Genomic DNA, 14,891 nt, shown 5'->3' on the forward strand with positions numbered 1-14,891 from the left:
GTGATTAAACGAAGTCAATTACTATTTTCAATATAAATTTAAATTATTAATGAATGTATCAAGAATGATTAAGAGTTTTTAAAATAAAATTAAACTTTATGGGATTAATTAGATTTTTAAATTTATTTTTAAATTTTTAATCCATTCATATTCATTACTCAAATTCAAATCAAATTACAAATACTTTTTAGATTTTTTTCACTCTTGAATTTTCATAAACTATCCTCAATAATATCCTATATTTTTCACAAATTTTTAAAAAATATTTTTTCCAATACATAAAGGAGCTAGAGCTTGTTCATGCACGGTACCCTCTACCTTGAAATCCTTTCTTTTATGATCATTCTTATCCACGATAACCCCTTGCTGATACATCAATGTAGCAGGACCCTTGAGCAACCATGATGTCGACATTTCGACTATTAACATGGCCAATGCATAATATCTAATTCCTTGTTATTGATAAAAAGTCAAAATAATACCAAATTCTCTTTAAAATTTTCATTAAAATTCAAAAGTATTCTTTTTTAAACTTGAAATTTAGATTTTTATTAACTTTAATAGCAAAAAACTTTGAAAATTAATAGAAACATACTTATCTTGTTCTTGTAGCATTTTCATCTTTTAAAAAAAATCAAGATAATATAGAAAATTTTAAGAAAAATATAATAAAACTAAAAACTAATTTTAAATAAAAATTAATTAAGTATGATTAGAAACGTTAGTTTTGTAAAGTTTTAATTAAGAAAATTAGTTAAAATCTCTTTAAAATACTTAGAATTATCATGAATTTATAAGAAAATCTTAGTTGACATCTAGGTTAGGTAGTTTATTGAATTATTAAATTGTAAAATTTTCTATTCTCATAAATTAAAAACTAAAATTCATTAAAATTATTTTTCTTTTAAAAATATCATTTTTAATATTAATTAAATTCTTGCATAATTTAAGGTAGTACTCAAATTGCTAAAATTTGTATTTCCTTTGCAATGGAAATAGATCTAAATCTTTATTATTTATATAAGCTACATTTAGATGCACAAAACTAAAAATACATGCATTAGAGTGTGTTCACATGCATTGAGAATATTTGGAATATTTTCATGAATGGAAGAATAGGAAATAAAGTGTGTTTACATGCACATCAATATAATTTATATGTTCAATAGAGTATACATGGTTTATTTCCATGAGGAGGAATTTTGACAATAAAGTATATTGTTTACATCCACAAAAAATAAATTACGTGTAAATACACGAATGAACTTTGTGTTTATGAAATCATGAAAATTTTCTATTTCTTAGTATTATTTTGATAAGATTGATCAATATTAAAATTAGTAATTGATTGTCATTGCCTTTAAGTATGATATAATTATACTCATTGCATCCATAACTTGAGTAGTTAGACGAAAATGAGGTTGTTGCCACCCATAGGGCCGCCTTCATTACTCTTCACCTAGAGTATTGTACATTGCCTAATGTGACTGATCACCACTAGGTACGTTTTGGTCTTTCATATAGGAAGATTCACCCTTATGGTAAGTGAGAATCAATGTGGCTCTAGCTTGAGTTATAATCTTTGTCTCAGACCTAAGAAAGGATTGAAAACTTATACGAGCTTAGTGTGGTTCAACATTGGAAGGCCTGAGATGAGCAAAGCAAGGATGGTAGCCTCGTTTATGGATTGGTTCACTCTCGAAGTGATTATATATATGAAAATAGAAAAATCAAGAATAATTTTTTAATTGGATTGCTTAGTATTCGTAAACTAAGGACATGACAATAAACCAAGTGTAAACATTAATTAAGAAAGCAATTTTTATATGTTATAAACAATGTGGTAGCATGACTTGTTTAGAATAATAAGACATGCCTTAATGGAAAGTAGGTGGATGTCCTAAGGATGGGTGGACTTGGTTAGTTGGGTGCTATTTTCAAATTTAGAATAAGAACCATTAAAATGATACCTTTGTATGAGTCAGTCCTAGAATTATTAAGCACCATTTCAAGGGGTTGGTGTGAGACTATGTCTTATGGGTAGAGAGATTGACGCTCAGATCCCCCTCATTTCTCACTCTCATTGAACTAAGTGTGGTGCTTGCCTACCTCGATCATGGGTGATTTGTGAAATGAATTTATTTTAAGTTCGATGGTAGAGTACTGATAGAGACCATAGTTATGTATTTAGGAACCAGCAAGTCTATCCTTATGGGATGAGGCCAAACACTTTGTATGTGAGGCAGATCTAGGGAACGCCTAGCACCTAAGTCCAAACGCTCAAAGTTAGCACCGATGGTGGTGACTAGGATTGATCCTTAGATCAAAAACTACCCTTCTTAAGCTAATTAGGTTCAGGTTTGTCTCACACACACACACACACACACACACACACACACACACACACACACACACACACACACACACACACACACACACACACACACACACACACACACACACACACACACACACACACACACACACACACACACACACACACACACACACACACACACACACACACACACACACACACACACACACACACACACACACACACACACAGAGAGAGAGAGAGAGAGAGAGAGAGAGAGAGAGTGTGTGTGTGTGTGTGTGTGTGTGTGCATGTGTGTGTGCATGTGTATGTGTGTGTGGGGATAGAAGGATGATAATTAGAGAATGAGAAAGTCAAGGGGAAGAAGTAAAATGACGAGGATGAGGAGACAGTGGTGCAAGAGGAGGGGGAGGAGATGGTGGTATAGGAGGTGGGGGGGGGGGGGGGGGGTGGGGGAGGAGGTGGCAATGATGGTGGTGTAAGTAGAGGTAGAAATAGTTACAAGTAAGGTTGAAATAAGTGAATTATGTGGAGCAAAAATAAGAGGGTTACCAAAGAAAACTCACTCTAAAGCTCACTAAAAAAGCTCGCTCCTTGCCCTTCACCCTCAGAAAGATAGCATCTACCAAGTGAGGGCACCAATCAATGTGGAAGGTGCAGTGTTGAGGTGGTTTTGATTTAGCTTGGGTGACAAATGATGTTGTAGTTTGGTAGAACAATGTGTCAATTGTTGCAAAGGCTATGTTGTGCTTTCTCTCTTTAACAATTGTTGCTCAAATCTATGTTAATTATCCTTAGATGGGAGATGGTGGCTTCCTTAGATCCTCTAAGTATTTATTGTCATTAGTGCATGCACAACTAGTGGACCATGGTGATGGTAGGTGGATGAACAAACAAGAGTAGTGGTGGCAAGGCAAAAATGGTTAGCCTATATAGACAGTTCACATATTATGGTGATGATTTACACCTTCGTGGAGTATGATAATGCGATTGTTCATGTAATGGAAAAAATGATGGTAGGGAAATAGTGGATAATGGTATAAGGAGCCTAAATGTGCCAGAGAGAATAATAAGGGAACATTTTGATATTTTTGTGATGTACACACCCTTGGATGAGTGACAAGGGAGAACATTTGGTAGTCATTGAGTCGCCTTTCTTGAGCAATGTCATTCAAACCCCATAGGATTTACAAATCTTCACCCACTAGGACTGCCTTGAGGGAACTATGACCTATCAATCTATATCAACAATCTAGCACCCAACCAAGAAGGCTTACTTTACAATCAATCAAGGTTGAGAGTTACTATCACAACACTAATTTGAAAGAGAGCGAGAGATGAAGGGGAGTCTCACTCAACCCCTTTTCCCATAAGGCATAATCTTGCTCCCACTCCCTAAATTTATAGAGCTAGTCGTGATCTATGATATGACTCTAGGTAGTAAGGGTTCAGATTCATTCTTATAAATTTTGGTTAGAAAAGCCCTAAACTAATTAGGTCCACCATTCCATAGGACAATGTTGTTGTGATTGACTACTATCCAACTGCTTTCCACCCACACACCTGACATTCTTAATTTTTAATTAGGCCCTACCACACAATGAGAAGATACAAAAAGAGCTTCATTAATTAGATGTTACATAGAGTTTGTTAAATGCCTTTAAGCACGACACAAAAGTAGTTGAAAATAGTATTTTCCAAACAATCTTAAAGTAATTTTGATTAAAGGAGTCTCAATTTGAGATTGAATGGGTAACGTCAACCCATTCAAAATCCCTCCATCCTATGATATCCCATCATTGGATAACTTGACCTTAATCTAGACAACCTCACTCTTACCTCTCCCTTTTAATTGAAGTCTCTTTTATCCCCATAGAGCCCTGTTGATTCTCACTCTACCATAATGGGAAACCTTCCTTGAACATTTGACCTCATTGTCTAGGTGGCAATCTCACACTAATAGATGGTAATACTTGATTGAGTGAAAACGTTATCCATGGTAAAATTTGGGGGAGAGTACATTGCCAATCATAGTTCCATAGTAACCTCAGCGCATCTACAACATAATACATTTCTTTAGTCACATCTATGAATAGTCATATTCAGGCTCAAACATTTTTACCAAACACCAATTCCATCTTAACAACTAGCTTTCAATCACCACATTCTAGTGACTCTTTTATGCCCATACAAGAATACATTCAATACCATTGCAAGATCCCTATCTTTTACGATGGCACTGCACTATGATCACAAGGTATAGTTTACTACATCCTAATGCTATAATTAATCCAATGATATCATTGCATGTTTCCTATCATAGAAAATGTCACATCCATATGCAGAAAAAATGTCATTGCATGATCACGATTTTCAACAACAATTTACTCATAAAAGCAGCATTTCAAGAAAAATATCGCATATTTTATATGCCTATCAACCTTATTTTATTACATACTTCCCACTCTTGGCAATCAAGGCAACCTTAAAATACTAGGTGCCATTTAAAAACAACCACCTCACTGCTCTTTATCATCCTCTCCTTCCCAACTTAGGGAGTTAAAGCATGTATTATAAACCATCCTTTCTCATACTTCTACTTGCAATCTTCTTCTCAAGTAGGAGTTAGTAGGTTGGAATCAAATAACTGAATATTTAAGCCTTCTAACAACTTTTCCTAATTTAATATTGCTATAATATTCCAATACTCTCACACAATAAAACAATCGGGCGTGTGAGTTGTCTACTACATTTTATTTTGTTTTTAATTCCCCTAATAGATTTCTTTAGCATCCCAACTAGTCATCCAAACTTCTATTAAATTTGTAAACTATTTTTAATCTATAATTATTTGAATGTTTCCTTAGTATTTCCTCAATTAATGTTATTCTCATAATATATAATTTTAACATTTTGAGTACTCTAATTAATTCAATTTATTTGTATTATTTCAAACTATAAATCTATATTTATTATTTCACTTTCATCACCTCCATCAGATTTGAGATTTAATTAAAGTGAAAGTTATTAATTGAGAAAAACATGGATTTTATGGTGAGTTTCTTATGCCTGGATTCATTGGTTACATTCGAGGGTGACATCATGTTCTCACGTTTCTGTGATGTCATAACAACATGGGAGTGAAGGAAAGAAATAATAAGAAGGGTTGGGATTGTCATGGTATGCTTGTATACTTTTCAAGCCATTCTTTTGAGTACATTTGTCCTTTCCCTCCCTCTTTCTTCTCTTTTGATATATATATATATATATCTCTCTCTAATTCTTATTTTCTCTCCCTTTTCTCTCTCTATTTTTTCTATTTTCTACACACACACACACACACACACACACACACACACACACACAAAATCACTTAAAAATAGAGGGGGATGGGAGTAGCTAATGACATGGGGTGATCTCTATTTAAATCTACATGGCAAGAGGGGTGTTGGAGAGGGTACACTCAGCATGTGGCAAGGAACTCTGTGCTAGCATGTCATTGTATGTGAGGAGGAGGATGAGGGAGGCTGATAGTTTCACAAGAAAGTGGGGGGTTGGAGGGGGTGGAGTTGTAATGGCAAGGAGAAGATTGTATGGCATAAGGGGGAGGGAAGGAAATGGTGACAGGAAAGGGGGGGGGGGGGGGGCAGGGGAAAGTAGTCTTGATGAGGGGGAGTGCGGGGGGGTGATGATTGGGAAAATGGTGGGTATAATGATTGGGGGTGGGTATAATGCTTAAGGAAAGCAGCCCCACACACACACGCACACACGCACACGCACACGCACACGCACACGCACACGCACACAACGTGCGCGCGCACGCACACATGCACGCGCACACATGTGCATGCGCGTGCGCACACGCACGCACACGCGCACACAAGTGAGGCAAGAAAAGACCGGTCATTGATTACAAACCCCTCAATAAATATTTAAATTTCTTAAGTACATTGGAATCAAATAGCTAGATTTTTAATGCTTCTAGTAACTTTTCCTAATTTAATATTGTTATAATTTCCCTAGTACTCTCATCCAATAAAATAATCGAGAGTGTGAATTTTCTAATAAATTTTATTTTGTTATTAAATCCCCTGATAAATTTATTTAGCATCCCAACTAATCATTCAAACTTTTATTAAAATTTTAAGTACTTTTGATTTATAATTATTTAATTGTTTTCATAGCATTTCCTTGATTAATGTTTTACCTGAAATACACAATTTATTTTTTCATTTCCCAACATTTTTGAGTCCTCTAATTATTTCAATCTCTTTGTATTATTTTAAATGATAAATTTGTCTTTATTATTTCACTTTTGTAATCTCTATTGAATTTGAAATTTAATAATTTAAAGTTAAATTTTAATGAGAAAAACATGGATTTTATGGTGACTTTCTTATGCTTGGGTTCATTGGTCACGTTTGAGGGCGGCATCACATTGTCCTCATGTTTCAATGATGTTATAATAGCATGGGAGTGAAAGTTAGAAAGAATACGAAGGGGTGGGGTTGGATGGTATACTTGTGTACATTTTAAGCCGTTCTTTCAAGTTTGCTGCATCCTTCTCTCCCTCTTTTTTCTATTCTCATTCTTCTCTCTCTCTCTCTCTCTCTCTCTCTCTCTCTCTACTTCTTACTCTCTCCCCCATCTCATTCCTCTCTCTCTCTCTCTCTCTCTCTCTCTCCAACCTCTTACCAAGCTCCTCAGGATAGTGTAGGAATTGGGGGGGGGGGGGGGGGAGGCCTTTATAGAATTAGGGGGTATTATATTTTTATTTTCACACACACACACACACACACACACACACACACACACACACACACACACACACACACACACACACACACACATTTAGTCGCTTAGAATAGAGGGGGAGGGGAGTAGCTAATCACAATGGGGGGGTTTGTTTGAGTTTGGATGGCAAGAGGGGTGTTGGAGGAGAGGGTACACTTTGCATGTGGCAAGGGCAATTGCATGCTAGCATGGCATTGTATGAGAGAAGGAGGATGAGGGAGGTTGATGGCTTTGCAAGAAAGTGGGGGGGGGGGGGGGGGTGGGGGCGCGGGTCTTGATGTGGGAAGTGTGTGGGGTGATGATTGGGAAAGGGGTGTGTATAATGATTGGGGGAAAGCCCCCCCAAATAAATAGATAAATAAATACATAACCCTTTACCCCTTATGCTAACCTTACTAACCCCCCTTTGATTTTTTAAATTAATAATAACAATTAATGTTACTATCACAACTAACCTAGTTATTTTACTAACTTACTAATTACTTTGATGTACCAATTCACTTATTAATTACTAGACTAGTTAATGGGAACTTAGCTAAGTAATAACTAAGAAATGTGCGTGTGTGCGGACACACATTTTCTTTTTTGTTTACTTGTATGTGGTCGCGTAGGTGTTTGCATGCGGACCTAAGGTGAGGGCTAGGCATGTTACAATTTCCCAGCCCCTATATGCATGGGGTCAAGTAACTTCACATAGATGCTCCACCTTGGTCTACCTTAATGTTGAAAGGTTCCTCGATGTAAAAATGCTTCATTTACTTCATGTTGTAGAGGTTCCTTGACATTCAAGTATGTTTATTTCAATGGTTTTGATTGCCTGAATATAACATTTTAAAAGTTTCTTTTCAGGTACTTAAAACATTTTAAAATAAAAATGCGTGAAAAGTGAATATATTAATTGAGAATAATCACGTCAATGGTAATTACAACCCCTTCAATTGAGGTAAAGTCCACCAAAAATAGTCGTACCAAAACATGTGCTTTGGAACAAGAACCTCACTCACAAGATTGCCTAAAAGGTACTCTACTATACCAGCATTGGTACTTAGAAGTTATTGTTACTAAGGGTATGAGGTTTGAGTTTTGATAATGACATAATAATAAGCAAATGTAGAGCATAGTTGTCTAGAGTTTAAAATAAATATTGTTATTAATTAATTGTTCGTGTAAATTGTGAGCGTTTTACTTACGAATGACAATGTGGGAGATATTAGGCAAATGTAGAGCATATTTGTCTAGAGTTTAAAGCAAATGTTGTTATTAATTAATTGTTCGTGTAGACTGTGAGCGTTTTAGTCACGAATGACAATGTGGGAGATGCTAGGCTTATGTATGGTTTTGATGCATTTTAGGAATGGACATTAGTACGAGGGGATGGAGCTCGAGGCAACGGGAGGGAGGGAGCGAGAGAGAGGGAGCCGGTATTTGTTGGGGCTAACTTATATTCAAAGCTACAAACGATTGACAAACATCAATCAATAGATAGAAGGCGAGAAAGGGGACTGCAGATTCTTAGGGTTTATTCACCCAAACAAGAAAGAAAAAGAGGGCAGCAGCAGCACTAACAAATCTGCCACCACTGCCTGCTGTGTTTTTCAAATTTTCCTTTGGCTTCAGCTTGCCGAGATTTTTGCCGTGTGTGTGGGTGCTCTGCTAGGGTTTTTCCACCGGCTCTCACCATGACAGACAAAGGCAAAAAGGCCAGGGTCGAGGAGGACGACGGCTCTGAGCAGCTTGATGCCGAGCTCATCGTGGCTATGCAGAAGCTGCAGGAAGTCCAAGACGAGCTTGAAAAGGTGCGTCTATTCCTTTTACTACAGCATCTGATTTAGCTTCACAGTTCTATTTTCAGAGAAGCACTGTGGTCTGTTTGATTGTGGTTCCTTCGTCTCTCCTGCTCCTTTGGTCCGTCTTAGGTTACAACACTGTAATTAAGTCGTGTCAACAAAAAAATTGTCTTTGTTTGAGCTTACAGGGTATATACAATTGACCTGTGTGGAGCAAGTTCAACTGGCAGACAAGTAAATCAGCCGTGTTTTTGGGGGTCTGGAAGTGACAGGGGATATTGAGAACTATGTGTGGGGAGTCTAATTTCTATATTTATATAGGCGTGGCTTACCATAGCTCTCTTGATTGGGATTCCTTCATCTTTCCTGCTCTCTGATCTGTCGTAGGTCCAGCGTTACAGCAGTATAATTAAGTCGGGTCCTTGTTTAGTCGCCAAAAAACAGTCCGCGTTTGAGCTCACAGTGAATTGTACAGTTGACCAGCTGTGGAGCAGGGTAGACATGAAAAAAAGCAGTTTTCTTTAGCTGGTCTGGAGATCACAGGCAATATTGAGAACTATGTGTGGGGAAACAATTTTCTGTATGTAAACGAGACAGTAGTTTAGTTGTAGTATAGCTATCTGTCACAGTGTCAGACTTTGCAGCTCAAAGTTAGTGCTCAAGGCTACAATTGAGCTGTGGAGGAGGTTTAACTGTTAGACACGCAAAATAGTTCTTTTTCTTTTTCCCAGGTCTGCAGGTCACAGTTGACATTGAGAACTATGTGTGGGCCCTGGGAGTCTAATTTCTGTATGAAAATGAGGCATTCATATAGTTGTGATCTGGAGATCACAGGCAATGTTGAGAACTATGTGTGGGGAAACAATTTTCTGTATGTAAACGAGACATTAGTTTAGTTGTAGTATAGCTATCTGTTACAGTGTCAGACTTTGCAGCTTGAAGTTAGTTAGTGCTCAAGCGCACAATTGAGCTGTGGAGGAGGTTTAACTGTTGGACATGCAAGTTCTTTTTTCTTTTTCCCAGGTCTGCAGGTCACAGGTGACACTGAGAACTATGTGTGGGCCCTGGGGAGTCCAATTTCTGTATGAAAATGAGGCATTTATATAGTTGCGGTTTATCTATCTGTTACAGTGTCAGACTTTGCTGCTTGAGGTTAAATCCTGCATGTAGTTAGTGCTCAAGGCGGTGTGCAATACACAAACTTGCCAGGATACTGTTGACAAAGTTGTGAATGACTTTGTGTATTTCTAGGTGAGACCACTTTTCGCTTTGTACTTTCTGCAGGTTGTGAGTATGATTCAGTCATGTAGCTGTTCATGGGAAAATCAGTTTTTTATTGGGCTCATGGGCAGTCCTTAACCAGGAATCGACCTGTGAAGCTAACCTTCGGGAGTTTACAAGCATGAGATGTCTTGAAATTATAGTTTACTGTTCTCCCGCAGCTTTTCTTTTTGTTATAAATAGTGTGAGATTTTGGAGATCCAAATCAAGGCCAGCTTAAAGTTTAAGTGAACTTTGCAATGTGTAAACTCTGAGAAGCATCACATTTATTAGAACATTCAACTTTAGTGAATGGTGTTCTGTCCTATCTACAGACAAGATCCATGCCTACTTGTATTTTCTGCAGCTCTGGAATTATTGTATGCAGTTCAAAATTCAAACTATTGTTCTTGGAGTTTTGGCAGGTGAATGAAGAAGCCAATGATAAGGTGCTTGAGGTTGAGCAGAAATACAATGAAATCAGGCGGCCTGTCTATCAGAAGAGAAGTGAAATAATTCAGGCTATACCTGACTTTTGGCTTACTGCGGTATGTGTTATTTGTTCAAGGTTAGACCATCTCTTATGGCTTATCTGTTGCTTGTCAAAGTGAACAAGTGCCCTCAAAGTATCAGTCAATACAGCAGAATTGTGCCGCCACACTAACTGGAGCTGCGGTTGTTGCAATTGCCAATGTAGTGGTTGTAGTAGGGTGCATAGTGACTTATGTTTGCATACGTGGCTTGTATATATTTTACCATTAGCCGTGGTTTATTTGGCCACCAGCTAGATACCTTGTGTGATTTGGTTTTCTTTCGCATTTGCAGTTCCTAAGTCATCCAGCCCTTTGTGATATTTTAACTGAAGATGATCAGAAGGTAATTATCTTCTTGTATAGAGGTATTAGATAATATGCAAATGTGCTTTGCAATCTTTCATTCTGACTAGCTGTTTACTACATTTTTTCATTGTTGTAGGTTTTCAAGTATTTGCAAGCCTTGGATGTGGAGGACTTTGATGTTAAATCTGGCTACAGCATCTCATTTGTATGGGCTATATAATCTCTGTTAGTCAATAACATATTTACCAAGGTTAGTGTGCCTTGTATGGCTATTTAACAATTGTGTGCTTTCTTGTGTAGATTTTCAGGCCCAATCCTTATTTTGAGGACACTAAGTTGACAAAGGTTTTCCGTTTCACTGATGAAGGGACCACTTCAATATCAGGAACTCAACCTCGTTGGAAGGATGGCATGGTGAGCTAGAAGCAGAGAGCGTATCAAATCTCACATGGCTTCCCTTGCTGAAGCCATTGTTTTTGTGTTGATATTATTTGAGTTCTTTTTTTATGCTTCCAGGATTTGACAAATGGAGTAACAACAGAGAAGGAAGGAAACAAGCGAACTCATTCAGACCCCAGGTTTAGCTCAGTTGTTAAATAAGATAATTACTTTTAGACAGAGGTTGTGCTATGCATTAGGCCTGGGTTTTAAACATGTATACCCTAATATTATTGTGATGTTTCTGTTTGTGGAATGTGTTTGTCATCAGCTGTTAGCATTGCTAATAAATTGTGACTTGCTTTCTAGTTTGAGCCTCGTGAACTTTTTAGTCGGCATGAGGTCTGTGCCTGCTAACCAAATTCAACAAAGGGAGGGAGACATGATGCATTAGTGTTTGGGAATATGTGACATTTGTGACTATTAGTCTGATTACCTCTATTTGTATCTTGTTGGGTTCCATCTGCATATCCCGATCATATGCATTTGGTAGCTAATTGCTGTGTTAGCATTTGGTCTTAATCATTTCATGATGAAATGAAAATGGACTGCAGGGGAACCTTTCTAATTGTTTGATACTGGGTTGAAGGCAATGCTTTTGGAACTGTTTTAAATGTTGGCTTAGGAAAATTTGTTGTCAGCACTCAAAAGTCCTTCTTGGAACAAATAACTTAGACCAACAGTCTAGATTTTGTGGCTTTCTTGGATAAAGTTTGCATGAGTGGCATTCAAAGCAAGCAGAGTGAAGGCTTAGCTAGGGTTCTTATCTTGTATCTCCTTTTCGTTTTTAAGAGGCTACCTGTATGGTTTCCAAATCTTAGTCTTAATGGTCAAATGCTACCTTCTAGATGTAATTTGGCTATTGTTAGTGTTCCCACAGCCTATAAAATGTAAGCCTGTAATGTGTGATGCTAAGGCTTTTATATTCTATGAGTTCCTGCCCAGTCCACTTTTGGCTTCTTTTCATGCTTGATCTGTTCTTTTTTGATTCGTGCAGTGCATGCCTATATATCTTGTTTTTTTTTTTCTGGTCTGAAAATAAAGACTAATTTTCGTCTTCTGTGGTTTTATTTTAGCTTTTTTGGATGGTTTACTAGCGACACACAGAAAGACGTGTCAGATGGTATCCACCATGACGAGGTAACCAAACTATCTTTAAATACATTCCCTTTAGCCTGATCAGTATAGAAACTCACATCAAGCATCGACCGCATAGCTTTATTGGAAGATATATAAGAAAAGAGTGTATTGTACTTGAGCTTTTTGGGGCTATTCATTATCCTTCATCTACTTTTTTCCACTGCTTTCCAACTGATGTTATTTTCTTCAGGTTGCTGAAGTAATCAAGGAAGATTTGTGGCCCAATCCTTTGAAATATTTCAATAATGTGAGTGTTTCAAATTTAAAGCAAAGCTCTGAATTTGGATTATTCCTTGGATGACTCTTCTAATTAAGGTCCTCCCTATTTATTCTTGCCATACACAGGATCCAGATGATGAAGATGATGACGATGATGATGATGATGATGAAGATGAGTATGGGGAAGATGATGACGATGATGAAGATGACGACAACGACCAGGTAGATGCAAGTAGTGGTTAGTGTGTTTGGCTCTTGTTTGTGATTGACTCTTGTTACGATCGTTACTTGATCGATAGATCATGTAGTCAGCTAATCCTATTGTTGTTTCATGAGTTTCCATTGTCTGTTGTATAAATGGCAACTAAAGTGTAGTTCCAATGTGAGGTGCAGGGCAACGGTGCTGATGCACTTGATGGGGATGAGGAGCCTAGTGACGAGGATGATGAGTGAATGACGATGACTAGTTTTGTCAATATTTGAATGCTGTCCTGATTGCTGCTCTGATTTGTTTTGGCTCATTGGAGCTCTAAATGACTAGTAGAGCAAGATGAGAGTTGGTGTTGGTATCCCCTGGCATGGCTATCATGTACTTTTATGGAGGTCTTTGTATATTGAGGCATACAAAAAAGCTCTAGGTTTTGAGAGAGTAGTTTCTAGAGTTCCCTAGCAGTATTGCATCTGTAATTTTAACAAGTTTGAGCAGTATTGGCCAGCTGCAGCCACCAAAGGTTTTAAAAGAAAAAGCTATGCAAGACATCAATGTGGATTGAGACTTTCAAATATATAAGTGCAGCCTGTCATTGATACTGTCTCTGTTGACTTTGTTCTAGTTGTGCAATCATCATACTCTGAAGTATTAACCTATTTGTGCAGATTATTAGCAGGTTTCTTCTAACAAGATGTAGGCTATGTATTATTTATTTTGGAAGCTAGTGTCCCTCTGTTGCAAGAAGTGAGTAATGACAGTTTGTTAAAGGTCCATGGAACTCCACGTGTTCATTTTTGAAGCTAGCTGTTTGCTGGAAAATCCATGAACGCTTCTGATCTTCTGTTTCAAGTAGTCTGTGCAAGACTTGTCATGCTCATCCAAGATTTTTTTCATTCTTCTGTTGGACCGGAAATGGCACTTTTAGCTTTTGTGTGACACATGAAGTAGGGAAAAACATGCCAGCTCAATGCCTCTATAAATGGCTGAAGTGGGGGACAGATTTAATAGAAATAAGCAAGTTCATGCTGCAGTGGAGTGGAGGCATGTCTATCTCTACTGCCAGATCCAATTTCAGTGACGGTTTGTTGTTGAAGCAAACTTGTAAGTGATTTTTTGATGGCAGAAAGTGTTAATTTGCTGTTCACAAGGTGCAAACTCGTAAGTGACTTTTTGATGGCAGAAGGTGGTAACTTGCTACTCACAAGGTGCAAAACTATTGCAGCAATATGTTTGCTGAAGTTCTCGGGCCATGCAGAAGTGGTAATTTGCTATTCACAAGGTGCAAAACTAATGCAGCAATATGTTTGCTGAAGAACAATTGGATTATACATACTATAATAATCTGTTAGAGCATATTTTCCTGCACTGATATCAACTCCAGTATGAACTTGCTTGGGTATTGCTCACTCTGTTTTCCAAGATTTATCTGAAATGCAATTGTTAATGACCCCAAGAGGGATGATGCTGGAGTTCTTATTTATTGCTTTAGGATGAACATGGGTAGAGTTTGAACATGCCTTCAACCATGATTTTGGATAAGTGGATAATTCTACAAGATCTCTCTAGTTGATTATTACTCGTGACATTAGTATCGCAAGTTATTGTAAAGCCACTTGTATGTGTCAGGTTCCAAGTCTTTCCAAGTTTTTGTATTTCAGAAGTGTCAACTAAAGCAAAAACTCCAGCTATTAAACAGTTAAAACCAAATACTTTTCATTAAAGTTTTAATTCAACTAGAAAACCCTTTGAGATGGGTTCACTACAAACTTTCAAATGCCTTGGATAATTGCAATGCAAACTTAAGTTTCAATCTCGGGAGTCCACCATGTATGAGCACAAAGAGTGAACTTTGAATCCTTTGTGCC

General features: G+C 37.4%; 1 protein-coding gene across 1 annotated transcript; it reads left to right on the forward strand.

Moving 5' to 3' along the window:
• Positions 1–8,490: 8,490 nt before the first annotated feature.
• NRP2 (NAP1-related protein 2) lies at positions 8,491–13,629 on the forward strand. The gene is made up of 10 exons (XM_087696397.1): positions 8,491–8,928; positions 10,605–10,727; positions 11,005–11,055; positions 11,155–11,223; positions 11,319–11,432; positions 11,535–11,596; positions 12,533–12,596; positions 12,787–12,843; positions 12,942–13,037; positions 13,209–13,629. Exons 1-10 carry the CDS (start codon positions 8,812–8,814, stop codon positions 13,266–13,268), a joined length of 813 nt encoding a protein of 270 aa, XP_087552523.1. The 5' UTR covers positions 8,491–8,811; the 3' UTR covers positions 13,269–13,629.
• The last annotated feature ends 1,262 nt before the right edge of the window (positions 13,630–14,891 follow it).

Source organism: Lygodium microphyllum, chromosome 16, assembly GCF_053477565.2.
Source record: "Lygodium microphyllum isolate KBCC chromosome 16, Lygodium_microphyllum_v1.1.10, whole genome shotgun sequence".
NCBI lineage: Eukaryota > Viridiplantae > Streptophyta > Polypodiopsida > Schizaeales > Lygodiaceae > Lygodium > Lygodium microphyllum.

Coding starts and splice junctions, on each gene's coding strand:
- NRP2 (XM_087696397.1), top strand. CDS start 8,812: ATGACAGACAAAGGCAAAAAGGCCAGGGTCGAGGAGGACGACGGCTCT. Junction 11,056..11,154: donor TAACTGAAGATGATCAGAAG/GTAATTATCTTC, acceptor TCATTGTTGTAG/GTTTTCAAGTATTTGCAAGC. Junction 11,224..11,318: donor CTGGCTACAGCATCTCATTT/GTATGGGCTATA, acceptor TTTCTTGTGTAG/ATTTTCAGGCCCAATCCTTA.